Source organism: Onychomys torridus, chromosome 13, assembly GCF_903995425.1.
Source record: "Onychomys torridus chromosome 13, mOncTor1.1, whole genome shotgun sequence".
NCBI classification, from domain to species: Eukaryota; Metazoa; Chordata; class Mammalia; order Rodentia; family Cricetidae; genus Onychomys; species Onychomys torridus.
Genome location: NC_050455.1, coordinates 31,819,924 through 31,838,645, shown reverse-complemented (window position 1 = coordinate 31,838,645; position 18,722 = coordinate 31,819,924). Strand labels below are relative to the sequence as shown.

General features: G+C 42.6%; 1 protein-coding gene across 4 annotated transcripts in view; it reads left to right on the top strand.

Annotated features, from left to right (window-relative positions):
- Ppp2r2b (protein phosphatase 2 regulatory subunit Bbeta) overlaps nt 1–18,722 on the top strand; it is a 400,868-nt gene that overhangs the window by 311,057 nt on the left and 71,089 nt on the right. For all 4 annotated transcript variants that reach the window (XM_036204909.1, XM_036204910.1, XM_036204912.1 and 1 more), the window contains one exon: nt 6,274–6,386. In XM_036204909.1, coding sequence (XP_036060802.1) covers nt 6,274–6,386 — 113 coding nt within the window. The remainder of the gene's footprint in view (nt 1–6,273; nt 6,387–18,722) is intronic.

Genomic DNA, 18,722 nt, shown 5'->3' with positions numbered 1-18,722 from the left:
CCCTGTTTGCAAGATGCCTAGAAAAAACCCCATGGTGCACACAGAGTTGAACTCAGTAAATGGTAGCTATTCTTTTTATAAGTAACAAATTTATGACCCAATTCTTGTGGAACCCGTTATCTGTAGTTTCCTAATGTAGATTGCTTGCAGGTGTTTGGGGAGTGTGACTTCCTGTCTTAAGATTCATCACATGTTATTCTGGGAATGCATTTCAGGAAACTCGAAACGCTGCCGGCATTTTGAAAAATAGTTATTAATCCCTGAATATATTTTAGGGTCTGCAAAACAGATGTCTGTGTATCCAAGAAAATCAAGTTTTGAGCTGGGAGAACAAGACCAGAGGAGCTAGGGATGCTCCCCCAAACTGATCAAGAAACAGTCCTATCTGCCTTTAAACTCTCCATGTCCTATAGGTTTAGGGAATATTGATATCAACAGAGAAGAAGGGACATTAGCAGTTGAATAAAGCCTGGTCACATATTCACTCCATGAGTGAGGTTGCCTACATTCCAGGATTTTAAATGAACCCCTTTCTGGGGGAAAAAAGCCAGCTTGGAATTCAGTCACTACTCAAGAATGCTAATGGAAAAAGATAATAAGATGATTCAGACAGAAAAATTAAAGACCATTGCCTGAGCAAAGAAGTTGAAGAATGATTCATTTCATCATGTGTGTGAGCCTATGATGAATATATGCTCGAATATAACTTAAGATTCTCACATCAAGTGCAGAAAAATGCAGGCAATGTCTATACTACAACCAAGCATATACTCTTTTTAAAGAAGAGAAAGACACAGAGCAGAAGGTTTTCCATTACTAAGCCTTGACTGTGCATGATGGGTCGCTTGTAAATTTGTTCCTTTTGCCATTTTAATTTTGAAATCACATACAGTGAGTCATATGTCAATCTTATAGAAAAGAGAAAGGGAGAAAGGGTAATGCAGATGATCTCCCAACCTCTCAAATATAAAGCCAGTGTACAGATCTAAACTGTGACAATTCTAGATTAGCTGTTTAGGAGTTATTCAAGCATGCCTCACTCAATATGATCAGATCGCTACATCTTTGCTTTTTTTTTTTTTTTTTTTTTAAGATTCCAATTAATTTCATTCCTTCTGGTAACTGTTTTTATTGTTCTGTTTACTCTTTGCAACCCCCTAAACTCTTGGAGGCCAAATCACCTCATCTGACTTCCATTTATTCTCTTGTGATTTTTTTTCTGTTCAAGTCTCTCTCCAAGACTTTGTTGTCACACACTACTATGAAAGAGACTTATGGTGGTTTTGATGTAATTACTTCAGTAGTGGAGAAGTGTCTGATTGTCCTCCATAGCTAGATTACATTATATTATGAAATTTAGCCTATTGATTATTGCAGTAAAATCCAAAGGCTTATTAACTACTTTGTGGGGGGGATGGGAAAGAAAGTGAAATTCAATGAAGATTAATTATATAGCATAATGTTCTGTTAATTGAGTTTTTAAATAGTTTTTTGATTAACAAGGATATTATCTTCCCATTTGGGATGCTATATCACATGCCAATTGCATCTCAAAATGACTCTTCTAAGAAAAATCCCCATGTTCTTATGCAGTTTTCTTTTCTATACTAATATTAAGGTTGAAAATCTCCCCCTGAGCCAAATAGGTTAACATTCAAAAATTAATGGAAGACAATGGGAATTACTACATAAAAGAGAAAATGAAGATAAATGATAAGGTTGTGCTTAAAGCTGCCACAAGTAATGATAAACTACTTGAGAACAAGGCAGAAGAAAGAAAAAGCCATTTCTCATATTAACAGCCGCATGTTCCTTAGAGTCCCCCCCACACACACACACACAAAGCTCCAAGATTCTGAGTCCAATGAAAATGCTGTGATAATAAAGTCAAGTGTGACCCCAGGCAACACAACCTTGGGGAACTGGATTGAATTCTCCATCAATTATCTTTTTGGAGGGAAAGGGTGCTTATCTCATTAGCTGAGTATAGTTACTAATTCTGCTAGGATATGTTTTTAACTTCATAGCTTTCAAAGAAAACTAGAGCTAGCCCTCTGCTGTGAAATAGACCTTGAAGTTATTGGCCACACAAGGATGCATTGTTCTGTTTGGGTTCACTCCTCCTGCCTGGTTGCTTATGGTGAGAAAGGCAGCATGCCATGCCATGGTGTTTATTGGGAAAACTTTAAAAGACACAAAGCAAAGATAACATGTGTTTAGGTACAGAGAGAACTACTGTTAGTGTCTTTTAGAGAAAAAGAAAAGGATGTGAATAATGTGCTTAGTAACAATTTTTAAGCCAGACTTTTTAATTTAATAATATAGCACCAGGAATATTTTCCTAACCGATATTTTATTAAAATACCATATGATTTTTTAATGAGTGCATATTACTTCCTTGTATGATTTTATTCTTCTGTGTTTTAATGACTCCATATTATTTCCTCGTGTGATTTGATTCTTCTATGGCCTAATAAGTCTCCCACTATTAGTTTTTTTGTTGTTAACAAATTCTTACTGCAAGTTATATATCCTGTAGCGTAATAGATTATGTAAATACAGTATACGGATAGCTGTTGATATAAATATACAATCAGGTCAAATACAGATATCACCTATATAGTATAGTGCTTGTTAGAAAGTTCTTGTTAAGCAAGGAAATAGAAGACTACAATAAATGTACCCAGTAATCATAGTCTATGTTTTTCTTTTCTACTCTGTCTGCTCGTTCTCACTTGCCAGTTACAATGGCATGTACCTCTTATATAATAAAAAGAGGAAAGTGATTACACAACTTAGTATACATAATGTCATTGTAGTTCCTTGCCCCAAAATACTGCATACAGAAAATGCAGGAGTATACACCAAAGATGATCATGGTGGAGCACACCTTTGATTCCAGCACTAGGCAGGCAGATGAAGATAGTCTCTATTCCAGGACAGCCAGAGCTACATGGGGAGATCCCATCCAAAAATCAAAAAAAATATATACAAAATGTTGATCATGGGTTATCCCTAACTGGAGATTGTATAGGCAACTTTTATCCTTGTGATTTACCTGTGATTTCTATTTTTCCATATGGCAGTTTGTCATTTATAATATAAAATGCCTTGCAAATAACTAGATTTCAAAGCCAAGAAGCAGAAAGTATTTGGAAGTGAAATCCACTGGCTTGTGGATTGTTCTCAGCCACAGCTGATAAGGAGCAAATCAAATGACTATATAAATATGGCCCATGTTTAACTTTCTCACTCTAAAAAAGCAGCTTCACGTGAACAGGATCTCAAGAGAACTTGGAACAAGAGGGATGTGAGCATAGAGCTAGCAATTTCTAAATTAAGCCCACAGCTGGGAAAAACTCTCTTCCCAGCACAAGTTGACGTCAGCACATAGATGAGAATACATGGATCCCGCAAGGAACAGCCTCGCCAAACATGAGAGTATAGGCTTGGAAGCCCAAATACTACCCAGGTATATATATATGGAGATGGGTTTTTACTAAAATATCCCCATTGCTGCTGACAGCTCACAACATAGTACTTTTGAGACCTCTAAGGACAAGACATGAAGTCATGAACTACTGGGAGATCATGTGCCTTTGCTACCAAGAGTGGTCCTCCCTAATGTGAAGAAGTTAGGAAGTGATAGTGTGGAGCCTGGTAAACAGTGAAGAGATGAGATGGGGCAGGAAACCAAGGAACCCCACTAAAAGCAGTTAGAGGGACATCTGTTCTCCTCAGAAGAGGAAAAGTTTGATCCTTGTGGGATGATCAAGACAACTCTGTATTACTACAGAGTTGTGGCTCAGCGTGCTAATTCTAATGACAGCTGCTATTCTGACACCATTTGGAGAAGCCCAACCACAGTTAAACATGCTAATTCATTTCATCCTAAGACCCTCATAAGAAAGATACCATTTCTACCAGTTTATGAATAAAATGGGATACAGAATGACAACTTTGCAATATTGAAATTTGTAGATGTATGTATACTGAAACTGAGATTTAAGTGGGCATTCTGCCCTTCCTTGTTTCCTCATGATCATTCTCCAGGACTACTTTGCATGTGCCTTCTCACAAGGACCAAAGGACTGTAGTCCTTGGCCATGTGGCTGTTGAATGAAAGGGGGCAGGGAGAGAGAGAGAGAGAGAGAGAGAGAGAAGAGAGAAATCTTCCTAGGTATGGTGGAACAGATTTATTGTGGTTATGAAGGAGAAAACAGCCAGAGGCAGAGGCAGAGACATCTGGGAGAATCCAGAATGAACATGCAGACTAAGCCAGGCCATGTGAGGAGAGAGGAAGAGGGAGAGCTAGAGAGGAGTCACTGATCAAGAGATGGTAACCTGGGCCGAGAGACTGGCATAGCCAAAATGGCTGAGTTATATAGGGGCCAGAGGACCTGGGGAGAAGGGCAGACCAGCCTCAGGGCTGGAGAGTTCAGGATAGAAGTAGGGTATTCTAGCCAGGAGGACCCTGTAATAGGTAAGGACTAAAGGATGCTGGGAGAATCTGGCAGCCAGAGTCTGCTTTCATATGTTAATAGGCATCTCAGCTGTTTGTCCTGGGTTTGAGACCTAACAGCTGTCTAAGGCAGTAGTGGGAATGAGGCCCTACAGTATCGCACACCAAATCCTGTCCAATAGAGACAAATACAGAGAAATCAAATGTGCCCCTGAAGGAAAGGTAAAGACAAGCACAGACCGCTTAGCACACAGACACGACCGGCTTAGCCAAAATGTTTTCTAAAAATATAGAATTGAAATCCTGGGTGCAGCATGCCTCACCAGTTTCCCAGAGTCCAAGATCCCCTCCATCAATACTTTGAACTGTCAGCACCTGAGGCATTGGAGATCTCAATGCTATGGAAAAGGACCAGTTGTCATCAAGGGATACAAGGTAATAGGACAGTCTAAACTATAGTTTATAGTTTGGAACTATCAGGAAGTAGCAAGAAGAGAAAGAGAGAGGGTGGATGGGAGAGGAGAGGGAAGAAGAGAGAAAAGAAAAGAGAAGAGGAGAGAAAAGAGTGGACTGACTCAGGGCTTTGTATATGCTGGGCAACTGGGTTATGCCCCCAGCCTGATAAGAGGAGATCCATTCACATTCAAACTAATATTTATTTGATATGGATATTGATATTATTGAGCCTCAACTACATCCCAGGTACCACTAAATGCCGGAAGTACAGTGACAAACAAGACAAATAAAACTTCAGAGATTTCCAGTGGCAGATAATAATAAATAACTGACCAACTTAGCCAACTGATATGGAAGTGGACTGACTGACTATGCAGAAGAAAAGGAGGAGAGAGAAGAGGAAAAGTAAGAGGAAGTGGTCAAGGACAAAGAGAGGAAGGAATGGAGAATTGTGATACAACCAGTTTTATATAGGTTCTATATAAGCTTCTCTGAGGTTGAGACATAAAAAAATGAGTGAGTCATGTGAAAAAGGTCATGGGGACTGGGGAGGTAATTCATTGGCAGAGAACTTTGTTAGCATCTACAGGCCCTGGGTTTAACCCTAGGTGCCATGTAGATTAGATTGGATAGACAGATAGATAGATAGATAGATAGATAGATAGGTAGGTAGATAGATAGAGGTGGGGGAGTGGATGGATGGATGGATGGATGGATAGATAGATAGATGGATGGATAGATAGATAGATAGATAGATAGACAGACATCAAGCAAAGGGCTTTCCTGGCAGAAAGCACAGTAGGTTCAAAGGCCCTGAGGCAGAAGTGTGCTTAGTCTCCTAGGCATAAAAAGAAGCCATGTAACAGTCACACAGGGAGTTTGGGAACAGGGTGGTCAGCAATATGAGAGGGTTGAGGAAGTCAAGATTACCAGCTTCTGAAGAGCTGTTGGGGGCATGGTGAGGACAGTATCTAAGAAGGGGGGATGCCAAAAATAGAAACAGTTACTGTCCAGAGCCATCATGAACATTAGATGAATTGTCCATGTACTAACAGTTACGTGATGAACTCTATATATGTGACTATTCTTATTCAACTCCAGTCAATAATTTTACTGAATGAGTCAAATTAAAATGCAAGGTATATGTTTAACAGTGCATTGTCAGAGAAAGCCGTTTGTCCCAACACAGTCTGTGGTTTGGTCTTACCTTGTGAGATTTACACAGGACAGCACTTTCGAGAGCTGGCTCCCATAGCCCTTCCTGCCATCATTACCTTGACCACTACCACCCCCGTTACCATCCCCAGAGAAAGTTCCCTTGCCCTGTCATCATGACTTCTGTTTGCCCTCCACAGATAAAACTGTGAAGCTGTGGAAAGTCAGTGAGCGTGATAAGAGGCCAGAAGGCTACAACCTGAAAGATGAGGAGGGCCGGCTCCGGGATCCTGCCACCATCACAACCCTGCGGGTGAGTGTCGTGGCTGTTCCAGCCGTGCCTTTTGACAGTCTGGGCCACCAGGGGCAGGGGAATGCCTTCCTGAAGCTGAGCACATGCTGGCCATGGCAGCAGATGACAACTATAATATGTGGTTGGAGGCACTGGGCAGGGCCTGAGCCTACCCATATCTGGTGGCAGATGGAGGAACGAGAAAGGTACCAGGCCCTAATGACTACGAATCCATGCTTCTCCTTTGTCCCTAAAGACTTGCCACATGGCCACCGCCATACATTGCTGTACTCTTACCCTGTCTATTCACATTATCTATCATGTCTTGAACACCTTCTATAGCTGGAATAAGGGGTGCAAGGCGGATAGGCTGGAAAGTTTACCCTTGAGAACCCAAGCGTCCATATCTAACAGACCTGGGTTTAACTCTGGCACTTGCCAGAACCTTATGTGGCTCTTTTTCTCACATGTCCTCAGGCTGTTTTAACTGACCATGTAAAGGACAAATAGTTTATTTTAGCCAACAGTTTCAGAGATTTTCTCCAGGGCTTTGTTGCTCTCAGGCCATGCTGAGGAAGCAGTAATGGCATATGTAAAGGGGACTCACTTCATGGTGGTCAGAAAGCAAAGAGACAGACTGACAGGATGGAGCCAGAGACAAGATACCCTCCAAAGATACATCCTTAAACCTACCCTCTCCAGCCAGGCCCCATCTTCCAATAATTCCATCCAATTCTGAATCCCAAAACAGACTGACTGTGGTTGATGACAGCCTGTTTGATCCAGTCACCTTCAGGTGATTAGATCCTCCACATGATGACCAAGACGTCCATACCTGAGCCTTTTAGGAGAAACTGCATTCAAAACACAACATTCACTTAATCCTTTCGAACTTTGGTCAGACAAGCTCCTTTTCCATTCTCCCCCTGCATCACTGGCTAGAAGTTCTATGGCCTGTGAACTACTAAAGGGGAAAAGCAAAGGGTGGAAGGTCCTTCCACTGTAGCTGTTAATGCTTGGCATGTATGTATGGAGCTGAAAGTTGTGTGTTTACTTGGGTCCGAGGGTCCAAACACACAGAGGCTTATATTAATTAAAACTGCTCGGCCATTAGCTCTGGCTTATTACTGACTAGTTCTTACACTTACACTCAGCCCATTTCTGTTAATCTGTTTGTGGTTTTACCTGTGTGCCATTACATGCTGCTCCCTGGACAGTAGGCTGGTGTCTCCTGACTCAGCCTTCCTCTTCCCAGAATTCTCCTTGTCTGCTTATCCCACCCATACTTCCTGTCAGGATATTGGCCAATCAGCATTTTACTAAACCAGTATACCAAAGCATTATTCCACAGCATGTGGCTTCCTTAGGGCCCTCCAGATGTGCATAGCCTGGTAAAGATGGGACCATGACAGCCCTCACACTCAAATGGCATTCACTCTACCCAGAGTAAGATAAAAGTACAGACAGAGATAGAGAGTCATTTGTCCAAAGGAGAAAGCCCAGGTGGGCTGAAGTGAGCTACAAGTATGACTCTACTCCTCTCCAACTGGTGATGGTGGGCATTTGACTTGAAACTTTATGTCCCCAGTGAATTATCTATAGAACACAGGGGACAGTGATCACTGTTCACTGAAGTTCTTAGGAAGATTTACCGAGACACCATGTGTGTGAGACCAAGAGCTTCACCTATATCGTATGTGGCACACAGAGAACACTCCAAGTTAGCTACTTATTTAGTGTTACCATCATCATCAATGTCTCCAGCCATCATCATCATCCTCACCATCCTCACCACCACGAGCAGCATCAGCATCACTTTTCTTACCCTCATTGATAATAGGCCTATATGTGTACGTGAGAAAGAAAAGTCATGTTTTTCTTTTTATACTGTGTTATTCATTCCACAAGTTATTTATGGATTAAGTAGTAAGCACCTTGCTGAAAACAGGATAGGAATTAAGACTGCCTTTTGTCCCTTGGGACATGGCAGTCCTGTGTGAAAAACAACTGGACTAGGTACCCCTGAGTTCTTCCGTGGACTCTGCCTGTAGTGACACATTGTTCTGAAAATACCCCTTGCATTCAACGAGACTCAACTCTTCCAGACCTTGAAGCAAAGTTAATATACCTTGAGATCACTTAAGATTATGCACCTAACCTGCTGTCCTACTATGTACTTGGCCTGTCTAAGTTTAACCTGCCTTTAAGAGAGGAATGTAAACAACCTCACTATGCCTTGGACTGCCCACATAACCATCTTTTAGAACCTAAACTAAAGCATAGCTAATCTTAAATTATCTACTTTTCCAAGCCCTGAGCCCAGAGTAATAATGTCTTTGTGTATGTCTGTGCTGTGGTAATCATTTGCTGGAAGCAGCCAATGGGTTAGAAGTAACCTTAAAAGCAAATATGCACCATAAATGTTGAAAGCAAAATGGATACAGGCTGATACAGTCTGTTTGCAGTATTGTTTGCCGTTCTGGGTCAGTTGGGACTAGTAACATTTTCCCTTGTAAAACTCTGTTAAATATTTCTGTAAAGTTTCCCTGTTCTCTTTCCCATGCTACATTCCTGTGTTGTTCAATAAAGACAAAGAAAAACCCCCTTGTTTAAGACAGACAGACACCAGGCACATGTATACACATGCATGCAACAGACAGACCAGTGACCACAAGCTACAGACAGATGGAAGATACAGGGAGAGAAGTGAACATTTTAAATTTGGGCTCAGTCTTGATCAAATTATTCCAAGAGGAAGTACTTTGTTTTCATTTCTTAATGTGACATCAATGCATTTTGGTGCATCTGAAATTATCTTTAATGTGTTTTAACTGATACATCTGCCTTTGTTTGCTACGTGCATGAAATTTTTCAGAGGCCATCTGTAGTGCCCACTATGGTTTCCCATTGCCAATGGCATCCTATGGGATTCCATATATCTCTGCCTAACCCCTTAGAGGCTCCATCCCAGCAACAGAGGAGAGAAGGCTTTTTTACATTCCCACTAGAGATCAACTGTGGCGGACAATGATGCTAATGAAGTGAGCCCCAGATCACCCTGACAGAGGCCCTGAGGTGTGGCTGCCAGTTAGAAAATAACAATTAGAACTCCAGGAGTTAGCAACCAGCTGTGTGGCCCTGGACAGCGCACTCCAGTTTTTCTCCTTTACTTTTATGCTGCCAAGCAGAGGGTTGGAAACATTTGCATTCTGAAACCCAATTTGCGTTTTTTGACTCTTGACACCGTTAAAACACCAGGGTCTGTGGTCACTGGATTCTAACATCCACCAACTCCCTTAGAATTGTAATTCTTTTTGAGCTTCTGTTACTCTTTGATCCTGATGGAGAAAGAAGGAGACAGAAACAGCAAAGGAACACCCACCGCCAACAGCAACCCTGGAAACCACAGATTCAGAACAGTGACCCCAAGCAGAGAGCCCTCCGATGTGACATCCATCATGCTCTTCTTGACCAACACACTCTGCTCTGGAATTCTGCATCGCCAGCAATTGTGTTCCTCACCCACCCGCCCCCACGATGATTACTGCTTGCTCATTTTCACAGTATCCGATTCCATGTGGGGCTTGAGAGCAGGAACATTTAATAATACCCGACAGCTAATTAATCCTCACTGTGTAACGAACCCATCCTGTTTCAATTCTGAGAGGCTCAGCTTTTTTAAAGCAAGATTGTGAGTCTGGCCTTTTTTTTTTTTTTTTTTTTAATGGAAAATGCTCTTTCAAATCCAATCACTTGTTACCCAAGCAGGCCAGGAGGAGAATGTCTCCCTGCTCAGTATCCTTACATCCCCAAGATAATCATGATGATAATTGAGTAACACCCACTGGAAGCTTTCTTACCTAATGCCTCAGTTCCTCTGGGGGGAAAAAAAAACACAATGAGGAGGATTGGGCAGGTATTTGGCAAGGAAGTTGCTGGAATCTAGTATTTACTGAGGCTTTGCTATGCTGCAAGCAGGCTGTATTATTCCCTTTTCGTATCGGCTGCCCCAGGAGCTGAGTCCACTGCTCAGGATGCAAAGCCCCAAAAGGACTTCCATGCTCTGCCTGCAGTTCTGTAAAAGAGACATTGATATACTTTGCTACTGGCTCCAAAAGAGAAAGCAGCTTGCTCCTGTCTTTAGTTGGTTGGATGTCATTTCATAGCTAAGACCTAAACCAAAAGCCAGGGCTCTCAGCTTTATGCACATATGTTGGGATATTTGAAATGCTTTTCTCCCTTACGTATGTATTGTGGCATGAGTACTGGTGTAGGTGCATGTGCACACGTGTGTATGCACGTGGAGGCCCAAGACTTGATACCAGCTGTCTTCTTTGGTTGCTGTCCACTTCCTTCACCAAGGCAGCGTCTCTCACTTGAACCCTGAGCTCTCACATAGCTACCACCATGATAGCTAACCAAGTCGCTCTGGAGATTCCCCAGTTTTGCCTTCTAGGAGCTGGAATTACAGGCAGGCCTCCATGCCCAACTGGCATTTGTGTGGGAGATGAAGATCCTGATTCTAAACCTCACCTTTGTCAGCAAATACTTCATACACTGAGCCATCTTTCTAGCCACTGAAATGCCACTTTTAGTGGTTGGTGTCTTTATCATACCTGGTCAGAGGTGCTCACAGCATCCCACACACTCATACACATACAGACACACTTGCTCACTCACTCACTTGCTCACTCACATTTTCACCCAGTCATTGAGTTTCCCAAGACAGCATGGAAAAACAGACACCTTAAGTCTTTATGCAGCTGTGCTTAGGAAGTTCCTCCATGCTCTTCTCTCTTAGGCTCCCAGTACCCAGGGGCAATGGGCCCTTAGAGCCCTTTCTAGGCAACAGGATTGGTATTTGAGTGAATTAATCAGCCACGGATGGGAGCTGGGTAGTAAGAAATCACCCTTGGCACTCTCTCCCAGCAGGATGAGCCCAGAGATATTGTGTGTCTCATTATGGCTGGTTGACATTGCCCTGGGAACCTAGGCCAGGGTGACATTTGCTTTTAAACCTGTTATAAATAGATTCGCAAAGGTGTGAGCACTCAAGCTGTGGCTTGTCATAACCTGTCTTCTGAAAGATGAGGGAGATATAAGAAGTGAAGTTTTCTAATGGGTTTTCTCCAGACTCCCCTAACAGCTAATGGAAATAGTATTTAAATAACTATAATAAAAGCTTTGCTTGTTGGTTGCTTCCTGGATGTTAGGTACTGGCTTCTATGTATGTCCTTATACCATTGTGTTGATGCCATAATTCTGCCAGGAAGGTTGTGTTATTCTCCAGGTCATCTGAAGCCATAGACTTCCTGTCAGTTGTCACCTGGGTGCCACTTTATCAAATAATTTTTTCCGGAATACTTGGTGAGAAATGGTGCACACTCCTTCCCAATCACTCTCCGTGTCCTTTGCCTGGTCTTTTTTCTTAGCTCTGAGCATAACTTAATAAACCATTTGTTCATTGCCTGACTCGCCTCATCCCTCAGAAAACCACTTTCTCTATGGAAAGAGGCGGGGGAGTTGAATCTTCAGCAATGCAGGCATGCACTAGGCAGTAGGTCACCATTTGTCAAGAGAATGGATGACGCCAGAGCAGAGACTAAGTGTCAGGGGATGCATGGTGTTTGTCCACAGCCTCATGGCTCTACAATGGCAGTACTGGGATTCGAACCTTAGTCCAACGCAAAATCTAATGGTGATGTTCACTCCTTTTCTACTCATTAAGAAAACGATACTTTGTGGCCATACTGCCGGGGAATTACTAAATTCCATCTCTTGGAAGTCCTTGTCAAAGCTTTCTTAATTCAAGAGTTTGTGTTTAGAGGCCTGAGCACTTGGAAAGGGCTACTTTTCAACTGGGTGGCTTCACAGGGACCAACTGGCTCTTCCCTGGATGATTAGATGGTGTCATGTGTCCACACTGCAGCTTCCTGCCCATGACCACGGTCTATCCACCCCTAAGCTCAGTTACATTTTCTTGACTCTGTAGAACTAACCTTTATCCTTTTAATGTGGCCATGATATTTGTAAATCTTGTTGATGGCCATTTAGACACCTCCAGGCCACAGCCTCACAGGCGCTAGCTCCTGATGGGAACTTCCTTGAGGGTTATTGCTCATAGGTTGTAGGGTCAGGCGAGTTAGTCTCTCCCAAAAGAACAATCTTTCAGTAGACCTACCAATTTATCTACCTGACCTGTGTTTTTTTTTTTTTTTTAAGAGAGTTGGTTAGACACTCTACCAGTCTGAGCTGTAGAATAATGACTGCATTTTCCCAGCCCTTCATTGACATAGCTAGCAGTTTTGTGTGTATTTTACAACTCTTTCCTTCTTGTAGTCCTATGACTTAGGCATTCTGCCCATTTTAGAGATTTGTAAACAGAGGTGCAGAAAGGTGAGTGCTGGCTTGAGAAGTCAGAGATAGTAAGAAGCAGATCTAAGAGTAGAGTACAGATTTATGTGTACCTAGAATCCTGTCTTCCATGTTCTGAGAGCCATTTTAGCCTGATCCTTGATTTATACAATGAGTATCTTCTGAATGCTGGGTACACAGTAGGTACCACACAAACAAGGTACTGCAAAGGAAGCCTTAGAAAGACAAATGAACCACCCTGTTCTCACAGTGCAGAGAGGAGACAAGCTGCCTGTGACACCAGTTTAAGCCATGGCTCCCACAATGCAGTGTGCCTCCTGATCACCTTGTATACGTTTGTAGAAACATTCACTTACCTCAGCACAAGGAATTCTGGTCTTGATAACTCTGCTAGGACTCCCTAGGCAACCCATGAAGAATTCCGGGGCACACTTGCAGAAGTACTGGCTGAGGCTCAGTGATACTTCTCGGGAGTAACCTGAAAGGTTGCCACGGCAATTCAGAGAATTCACAGGATGAGGATGGGGTTTCCAAGATGAGTCTTCAGGGCTGCACCAGCTTTGATGCTATGGGACTTGCAGCTGGGAGGCAGGAGAATGTGTGCCGTTGTTTGCTTCCTTCCGGTGGTGCGGCTGTGACCCTAAGAAGAAGCCGTTGAGGCGGCCTGAGTCAGGTATCTTCATTCCAGGGAAATTTTTAATTGAGTCAGGACAGGCTTTTGCTGTCCCTAGTTTTAATTGGGGCTTTATGCTTTAATAACTGGGTCCTCTTCAGATCCAGATCTAGCCTTCCTCTAACCATTTTTTAATTTTTTTAAACTTCATTCTCTGATGTATGGCTTCACTGGAGGCTTGATATACAATCCTTTCACGGCTTCATCTTCCCTCATATTTGTGCGAATAACAATGGAGTTTTAGCTACTGCCGTGAAAAATCAATCAAGTCCGTTCCATATTCAGGCTGGCAACAGCCCCCGATGGCCCCCCTGGATTAGATTAACTTGGTGACTGTATCACTCTGCTGAGGGTAATTTCTCATCCCTAGCTTCGTCTTCCCCCCTATTAAGAGCTCTCATTGATTGACTGCGCCAAAAGTGAATACTGGCATGTGATGTGTGTAACTCAGCAGGACGCACCTACTCTGCGTTTATGAAAATAAATAATAATTTCTGTTATCATTATTGATTGTTGTTGTTATCTGATTATATCTGTCTGTGTCATGGAGTTTCAGTTATGGGATCAGAAAACACCCTCTGGAACCTCAGGCAGCAAGGCTACAGACAAGCCTCCATGTCTGGATTCGTGGAGTCTTTTAGGAGTGAGAATTGTGAGTGTTTCTATTCTTGTTGCCTGATTCCTTTGGCTAATATCCAGGGACAAAATACTAGTTGTTTTCAGTGGTAGCAGTCGGAATTATAAAAGCCGCTAATGTTTAGCAAGCATCCACAGCATTCCAGGAAGCACTTGGCATAATTTCATCTTCCAGATAAACCTGGAATGTGGGGACCAATGTGGTCCTCATTTTTAAGGGCATGGTGCCTCAAGCTGTAAAGGTTAAGGAACTTGCCTAAGGTCAGAGGTTAATAAGTGGTGGTACTTGGACTCAAATCCCTGTCTTTCTAATTCCAAAGTTCATGTTGCTATCCTGCCTCTTATTAAGAATGAGTGTCTGATATGTGCATTGAAATTGAGGTTCAAGCCAAAATCCATGTGAATAAGCCAGGGTGAGAAAGCAATTTGCCATACGGGCAGTAGAAGCTGCTGGTATTGACATAGGCGGGTTCGTTGTTTCGCAGGAAAGTGGGTAGGAAGGGTACCTAGAGCTAAGTCATGGTATAAAACACCTAGCCATCAGAGTGAGAAAGTGCCTAACCCCCTCCCTACACTCAGAAACTGCAGGAAAAGGGTCAAGGCACTTACCCATGTCTATGCCCTATAACCCAGAGACTGATGTTGGCAGCTGCTGGCATGCTGGCCTCTAAGATCAGCTCCACACTGGAGAGTCTCTGACCTGATTCTCAGTTCTTCCCTGTCACCCTCAAGATCTGTATAGACCAATATGAAAGCGACATTGCATCGAAATACAGTTGCCTTGACATTGCTTTAGATGGATTTGTTGGGGCTCTCACTATGGTTGACCCTACCTGTTTCTTATACTGTTACTCAAATTCCCCCCTCCTCACTCTGGTAGCATCACAAAGGGGCAGCCCCTCATGCCCAGTGCTATATTCCAACAGTAACTACTGAAAAACATTTATCAAGCATGTACCATGTGCCAGGCCTTCTGCCAAACAGATTATAAGCACATTTGATTGTACCCTGACATTAAACCGTGGAGTGGATCATTCTGTGACTCCCATGTTGCAAATGGGGACACTTGATTATGAATCCTGAAGCAACCTGCCCACATCTACAGCTACCGAGTAGTAGGGTTGTATCTGTAACCTGTTCAGGCTGACCCCAGAGTCAGTCTTCTTAACACTATCTTGTACAAGAGTCACCAGGAAAGGGATCAATCCTTGATCAAGTGGTAGCCATCATCTACAATATGGGAATGATTGCATATTCTTACACAAGATGGGATGATAAAATAGGAAATTGGTTGAGAGTCTAGCATGGTAAAAGCTCTCCTTAGCCCTCTCGGAATCAGACAGAGCACGCTCCCCAACAATGTCACATTATTTTTCATCCAGAGATACCTCTGGAATGCTGCATTTACCATTCTGTAATTAGCTCCAACAGGAATAACAGTATAAAAGAAATTCCATACCTGGATTAGGATCAAGTTATCACTGCATCTTGTTCCCCAGCCCTTTGGAATGTGCCCGTGGTTTAGTCCTCATTGGGCATAAGATGCTGAAACATCCACTGGTGTCAGGAAAAGAAAAGAATCTCATTTGACCAAAACCAAGTCCAAATGCTCTGATAGTGATGGGTGTCATTTATCTTGAGACATCATGATTCCCTAATGATTCCAGGTTATAGAGCACTCTCCTTCTTTACCTTTGATCAGTCAGTGACCTGAATTTAAGGATGGGCTGCAGGAAGGCTGACGAGCACAAGCAGTCTGCTGGTCTTTTTCAGGTTTTGTAAGTATGGATGGTGTTGCCCTGACTGACCCAGGCAGCTTTCCCTCACAAGAGAAGGGTATGCCTTCCATCTTTTCAGCTAAGGAGTATCTGGCTATCCTCTTAGAAGTAAGTGGGAACTCAGGCATAATTGGATGATGGAAACAGGAGATTTTCTCAATCCTTGAAATGAGTGTGCAGCCATGCATATGCTCATGGTTTAACACACCTGAGAATGTATGTTAACCTGACTAACAGAGTCTAGGCCAGACTTTGATTTGTTTTCCAAATTGGCTTTCTTAGCAGATCAAATGTGTGCATCAGATTCCCTTTCACTACCAAGTTATGCTAAGAAATTAATTTAAAATCACAAGAGGGTTTCTAGGTCCTCTGCTCATTAGACATAAGATCTTGGTAGAAAATAATTAACACAAATGGATTTAGAATTAAGCCCAACAGAGGACATGATAACTTTGATCTTAGGACACTGCCAACCAAACTATGGCTGATGCACAGATGTGAGCATTTTAAATACCAGTCCTCACCAGACAGTCAAGATGTTGAAATACATCCCTAGGGGTAGTAGATGTGAAGACACTGTTTTCTCTTTGATGCATAAAACAAGAAACTGGTGTAAGAAAAACTTATATAAAGGGGGTAGTCTTATAGTTAAGAGAAGCATTTTCAACAGAAAAGAAAATATAGACTTCTTTGGTTTCCTTAGAATGTTGGAGCTCCAAGGAAAGAACATTCCACCTGGGAGGCATTTACTGGGCTGGGTCATCCTTGCATAAATTGTTGCCATGATCTGATGCCTTCTTTACTATAGAAGTATTAAAAGCCACCAGAGCTCATATGCATGCTCACAAATGTGTCTTGCTGGAGGAACATGGGAAGCTATAGTTTAAGTGTATGTAAACAAATCCATTTTCTCAGAGTTTCTATAAAGCTTTAAGACATTGATATGTGCTATCTAGAAAAGATTTGGAGTGAAGCATTTTCTCTCAAACTTATTTGTCCATAAGGAACTTTCTTCTCAATTTAGAGGACAATTACTGTTTAAAATATTCTACTAAAAATACGGTCCTTGGCCTATGCAGGTCCACAGTTAGAGAATCATCCGTGACTCTAAGCCAGCCATCTGTTCTATTGACATTTCTCTTTTCCATAGGAAGATTTCATTCAGTTCAGGGAGCCAGTTGCCTATTTGGGCTTGAACCCTTTTATCTTATTGTGAACTACCAAACAGTAGGCCTCTGGTCTATTTTAGAGGAGGGCAGGTAATATAGCAGTGAACCTCCCTTTGGAAAATGCTAGCTGAAAGTGCTGAGTCAAAGAGTTGGGAGAACAGGACTTCTCCCTGGTAGCATCTTCACTGAGGTCTTACTGTCTCCCAGGTACAGAGTCACCTAATGGTGAAAGATGCTTAGTAGAGCTTCCTTCTTGACAGTTCAAGCTTATTCATGTCAACTGAGAACTCCTTTCTGCCTGACACTGTGCCAGGCGCTGTAGCCACATTTACTCCTCGTTCTCACCCTATCTCAGGATTCCTTGAAACAGAAATTCCACACTAGGTCATGAAAACCCCCAAATTGTATATAACTTCTATCTAATCTGCTCTGTGTATAAAGATTTCAGGCTTCATAACACAATTATGGCAAACATATGTGATCCTCAATCTCATGAGGCTTAGATCTCATGAATTTGGAATGTAACTTTTAAAATAGTGGAAATACCAATTTTGTGTCCTTGCTTGTCACTGTAACCAGTCTTGTTGTAAACTTAGAAACAACCATCCCATCTTGGTGCCATTTCCAGGTAGACAAATACTGAAGAGAACAAAGCAGAAGGACCAAGAGTTCAAGGCCAGCCTAGAACACACTTTGGCTGATTATAGCTGGAGACCTTCTCTCCAACCCCCAAGCCCTGTTAGTCCAACAGCCCACTTATAAAATAAACACACAGACGCTTATATTATTTAAACTGCTTGGCCATTAGCTCGGGCCTACCATTATCTAGCTCTTACTCTTATATTCAGCCCATTTCTATTAATCTATACTTTGCCACGTGGCTTGTGGCTTACTGGTACCTTACATCTTCTTTGTCCTGGTGGCCACTGGCAGTGTCCCCTCCTGCTTTTCTGTTCTCCCAATTCTCCTCTCTCTTAGTCCCACCTACACTTCCTGCCTGGCTACTGACCAATCAGTGTTTTATTTACCAATTAGCCATTCACAGCAGCTGATGATGTAGCTCAGTCGGTAGAATGCTCATCTGGCATGTGAACAGCCCAAGGTTTGGGCCACAGTACCACATTAAACCTGGCATGGGCACAGCCCTGTGGCTCCAGAACTCAGTAGGAGAATCAGGAAGTTCAAAGTCATTCTTACTACATGTCAAGTTCAATGCCAGCCTGGACTACATGAGACCCTGTAAAGAGAAGAAAATAGAAGGGAGGGGAGGGGAGAGGGGAGGGGAGGGGAAGGGAGGAAAAGGGAGAGGAGAGGGAAGGGAAGAGGAAAGGAGAAAAGAGTAGAGAAGAGAAGGGAGGGGAAGGGAGGAGAGCAGGGAAGGGAGGGAAGAGGAGAGGAACTGAGTTCCTTCTCATACTTTCTTCTCTGCCCTGTGACTCCATTTTCAGGAACTTAGAGTTCTGTAACATCCAATTAAGTAAAGAGAATGTCTAATGCCCCAATACCTGAACACAAGGTTAAGAGTTCATCCAGTTATCTCAGGAGGCTAGGTCAGAAGTGAAAGTAATGGAAACAGTCCCAGGCTTGGTTGCCATCACTACTTCCCACGGGAAGGTCCTTAGTACAGACAAGCCCACAAATGACTGTGACACCAACCCAGATCAGTTAAGAACACAGGCCATCAAGGCTTCTTGCTTATTCACATTTCATACATTCCAAAAGCACT